This window comes from Pundamilia nyererei, unplaced genomic scaffold (assembly GCF_000239375.1).
Source record: "Pundamilia nyererei isolate P.nyererei 1_Seehausen unplaced genomic scaffold, PunNye1.0 scaffold00193, whole genome shotgun sequence".
In the NCBI taxonomy this organism is placed as follows: Eukaryota; Metazoa; Chordata; class Actinopteri; order Cichliformes; family Cichlidae; genus Pundamilia; species Pundamilia nyererei.
Genome location: NW_005187594.1, coordinates 423055 through 427414, shown reverse-complemented (window position 1 = coordinate 427414; position 4360 = coordinate 423055). Strand labels below are relative to the sequence as shown.

General features: G+C 40.4%; 1 protein-coding gene across 1 annotated transcript in view; it reads left to right on the top strand.

Moving 5' to 3' along the window:
• Window positions 1–465: 465 nt before the first annotated feature.
• cln3 (CLN3 lysosomal/endosomal transmembrane protein, battenin) overlaps window positions 466–4360 on the top strand; it is a 16303-nt gene continuing 12408 nt past the window's right edge. The window contains exons 1-4 of the mRNA XM_013914393.1: window positions 466–734; window positions 821–857; window positions 2291–2387; window positions 2970–3063. Of these exons, the coding sequence (XP_013769847.1) occupies window positions 680–734; window positions 821–857; window positions 2291–2387; window positions 2970–3063 (283 nt within the window). The 5' untranslated portion in view covers window positions 466–679. The remainder of the gene's footprint in view (window positions 735–820; window positions 858–2290; window positions 2388–2969; window positions 3064–4360) is intronic.

Here is a 4360-nt window from a genome sequence, read left to right as displayed (position 1 = left end):
ATTGTCTGTCTTGTTAATGTTTGTTTATAATGGAGCAGTGTAACAAAAAAAATTTCCCCCAGGGATCAATAAAGTATTCTGATTCTGATTCTGAAAATAAAGTGTTTTGCAAGTATCTTTATGATGTGTTATTGAACCTATATTATAGTCAGTCCTCTTTTTAGAAGTCTTTTTTTGGTTTACTTTACTGTGATTTTGTATTTGTTACGATCTCTGAAGGAGGCCTTTTTGATGTAAAGACTTTTTTACCAGATAAAAAAAGGAGAAACATAACGATCACTTTTCCCAAGCCGATTGCAGCTTCTACCTGCTGATAAGAATAACGTTTCATCACTCACGAATATCTGTTTGACATATTATAATAAAAATCCAACTGTGTTCTTGACATTATTTGAATTTGAGCAAACTTAATGTCTCAGGCGGATCAGGAACGTTCAGAGCTGATATTGTTTCCGCGGGGAGGTTTTAGGTTGAAGCGCCGTCTCTGGTGCTTCGTCGGTGAGGTTTGTGAAAGTTGCTGAGCTGAGGACCGTAAAAGCAGTTACGGGGCGTTCTTAGTGACAGCTTCTCGCCAGTGTTGGTGGGAGCTCAGAGCCTGTTAGAATGAGAGCTGTGTGCTTTTCAGCGGTTCGAGACCAACTCAGTTTCTCTTTCATTTAGCTTGGACTGGTTTGTAAACATGGAGCAGCCAGCCAGTGTCAACTCAGATCCTCTTCAGCGACTTGACGGTACCGGTGAGTGTGTCAGCGGCGGACTCGTGTAACTATCAGCATTATTGCTCCGTGAGTCCCTAACGTTTGCTTTATCCTCTCATTTATAGGTCGTTGCGTACAAATCCGCAACTGGATTGGATTTTGGTGAGTGTCCCGATATTTTCAACAGATCACCAATAAGAAAGATCCCTCTTATTTCATCTAAATACATGTTGTGTCGTATCTATAGTAAAAGACGTTGTTCGCTCGTAAGTACTTCTTATGCGAATAAAAAGTGCTGACTGTGAAAGTGAAGTCCACAGCTTCGTCATCTCTCATTTCTCCCTAAACTTTAATGGGATGTGATAAGAACCTATAGATACACGTCATTGCTATGTTTATTCACACGCAGAAATGAGGAAATGTTTTTCGGTCTTATTTGTAGTCTTCCTCTCACCATTAATCGGATCTTCCAGCTGTGGGCCCCGCCCCTTTTATGTATTTAGCTCCTCCAGCAAGCCTTCCTAAGACCACATGCACTTCAGGAATTGCTTCAAGGTGGCACATTAAGATTGGCTATTCACTGTGTGTGCAGTCAGGTCTTTATGTGGAAAAACGACAGACTTGAGTCGGCACTGGGAAAGCAAAGATGATAATCAGGACTGAGCAGGAGAATAATCAGTAGCCTCTCTTGTACATTCGAGTCTTTGCTTCAGATCTATCACTGTATCTGAAGCACAGTGTCGTATGTCACGTCTCTTACTCACCTACTCACGGCTCAAGGTTCACGAGAGCGACGCAGATATAAATAAAGGTCTCGAGCATGTACGACAGAAAGGGAGCAAAGGGAAAATGGAGACAGAAAGGCAGAGGAAAGGCCAGGGACCGAGTACTCGTGCTCTGCTGCGTACTCATTGCAGAGACCTGAGTTCTGTTGTGTTTTGCATTTGCTGCATGTCTCTCCCTCGGTCTGTCTCTTTACGTTATTGCCATTCAACCATCACCTTGTAGTAAAAACAAAAAGCCACAAATAAGTCACAAAAGAAAAGTTGTCATTGAATTCTGTCACACTGATAATTCACATTAGTAAGTAAACTGAAGGACAGATGGAAAGCCCAAGGTGGCATAGCAGGTAGTGAAATGAAAAGGCACTTTAGCTGCTACTGGAAAACAAACAATTAACAAAGGAGGGAGGGAAAAATACACAAAGCTATAAGAAGATGAAAGCTAGAAAATAATGAGGAAGCAAACTGGAAGGATGGACAGGAAAAAGGTGGAAGGCAGGTTGGAAAAGGAAGACTTTGAAGAAGCTTGAAAGAACAAAGGTTAACGACATGAAAAGCACAAAGACTGTGAAAAGGTCTTTGTTGAAAAAGTTTTAATATTATTTTAAACAATGTATCCTTAAATGAATTCAAAAAACTAAACTATGAGTAGCTGATAAATGCTTGCTAATGCAAAAGTTTTGAAAGTGCACGGTACTGAGTGCACGATATTTTGGGGGGTTTTATGTTGAGAGAAATTTTGCAGCCGCTGATTAAGTTGTTATTTTTTGATGCATCTCCGTATCTCGTTTTTATCTTTCCACATCTATACAGGCTCCTCGGTTTGTGCAACAACTTTGCTTATGTGGTGATGCTGAGCGCCGCACATGACATTCTCGAGAAACAAGAGTCACGAAATGAAACGGCGTCTGTAAGAGAACAAATGTGTATTTAAATATGCACTGCTCAAATAAATGAAAGGAATACTTGATCACTGGATTCTGGCACAAAGTCTTCAGAGATGTTGATCTGTCCAATCAGGAAACAGAAACTGTTGTGAATGCATTTCACCTGCTTAGGTGCAAATGAAAGATGCATAAGGTGCACTGGAGGAGTAACAACAACTATTTCTATGTCACTGCTCATAGTAAGAGAAGAAGGTACCTGCAGTCTATTCAGAGTGCACAGCTCTAACCCTGCAGCAGGACTGTCATGTGATGAGGAGCGCTGCCAGAGCTCATATACTCATCATGTTCCAGGCAGAGGATGACTTTGGTTTCCTCTGATTCCATTTCCATCGTTACATCTTATTTTTCCACAATAAACTGCATGATGTACTTTACCAGTTCAGATTCTCAAGTTAAAAATCTCATTCATTGAGATCTGATGTGTGACTCAAGTGTTCCCTTTATTTTTTGAGCAGTGTAGTTTGGCAGTGGTCACGTTTCAAAGTCGTTCTATGTTTAGGGTTAAGTAAACTTCTCAGCTGTATATTTCTATTATTGTTTCCCAGACTTCAGCCTCACTGCACGTGGACTTCCAAGTTGGGAACAGTAGCAACAGTAGCATCTATGACTGCAACCCTGTCTCTACTGCGGTAAATAAAGGTTCACTGCACTGATGCAGTAAAACGTTTGTTCTGGGTGTTTAGTGTCGAGACAAATGTTATAAACTTTTGACTGGTTCACAGTTTGTGCTCTCGTTTAGAAGCGGTGACTTCCTTTTAAATGTTTATTTTAAAAAAGGCAAACGTCACATGATTGATGAGGTACTGAAACTAGTATAACACTTAACCAAAGAAGGATAACAGCAGGAAAGCTTCCTACACTAATAAGGCTAATGTGTACATATTAACAGAAGTATATTCAATCAATAAATACAGTCCAATATCTGGTATAATAACAGATATACTGTAGATTGTATCTTAGTAAGTTAGGAAACATGTTCATGTTTGTAGTCAACAGTATTTAGCGGATCATAAATATTTCAGGTTCCTGGAGGTTATGAAAAACTTAAAACGTTATTATCATTATAGAGACATTACTGAGCACATACATTTATGTATTATATAATTTAGTTGTCATGGCCATTACATTATGGTGGACCAGCCAAACACCATCACTCTAGTAGCACGCTCCACATAAATAATGCCTTCTGTTTGTTGGTACATTTGAAAGTGTGGAAAAGAAAAAGGTCTAACATGTGTTCTCAGTTTAATCCACAAAACCCAAAAATAAAAGCTGAGTTTTAGTTCTGGTTGTTTCCCAGCTTCATTAAAACTATTGACAGATGTATGAGGCAGCAGTGGTGAGGTGTGTGGTAGGAGTGACGGATGGGTTTAAGCTGGGGGTGGCATCCGCACTCTTTACTGTGAGCCCCTTTTGATTGTGATTGTGATGTTCATGCAGGAGTCTCTGTGGACGATGATGTTTGCAGATGATGTTATGATCTGTAGTGAGAGCAGGTGGAACAGAGTGTGGACAGGTGGAGGTAAGCGTGGGAGAGATGAGGACTGAACATCAGTCAGAGAGAGAGAAGGTGAACATGCAAGCAGTAGAAATGGAGAAGGTAGATAAGTTTAAATACCTGTAATCAGTCATCCAAAGTAATGTGCAGTGCACAACAGAGAGGAGTGGAGACGATTGTAAAGGGTGGTTTGTGACAGAAGAATTAGAGGAGGAATTAGGAATGTAGTAAAAGCTGTGATGATGTATGGTGTGATAACAGTGGGCACTGGCAAAAGGTAGAGCTGAAGCTTTTCATTAGGAGTGACCAGGATGGGCATGATTAGAAATTAGTATATCAGAGCGTTTGAACGTGTACAGAGGACAGAAACTGAAAATGCAGGACAAAAGATGTTAGATATGGAGCAGCCAGGCAGGAGGACAAGAGGAAGACCTCAGA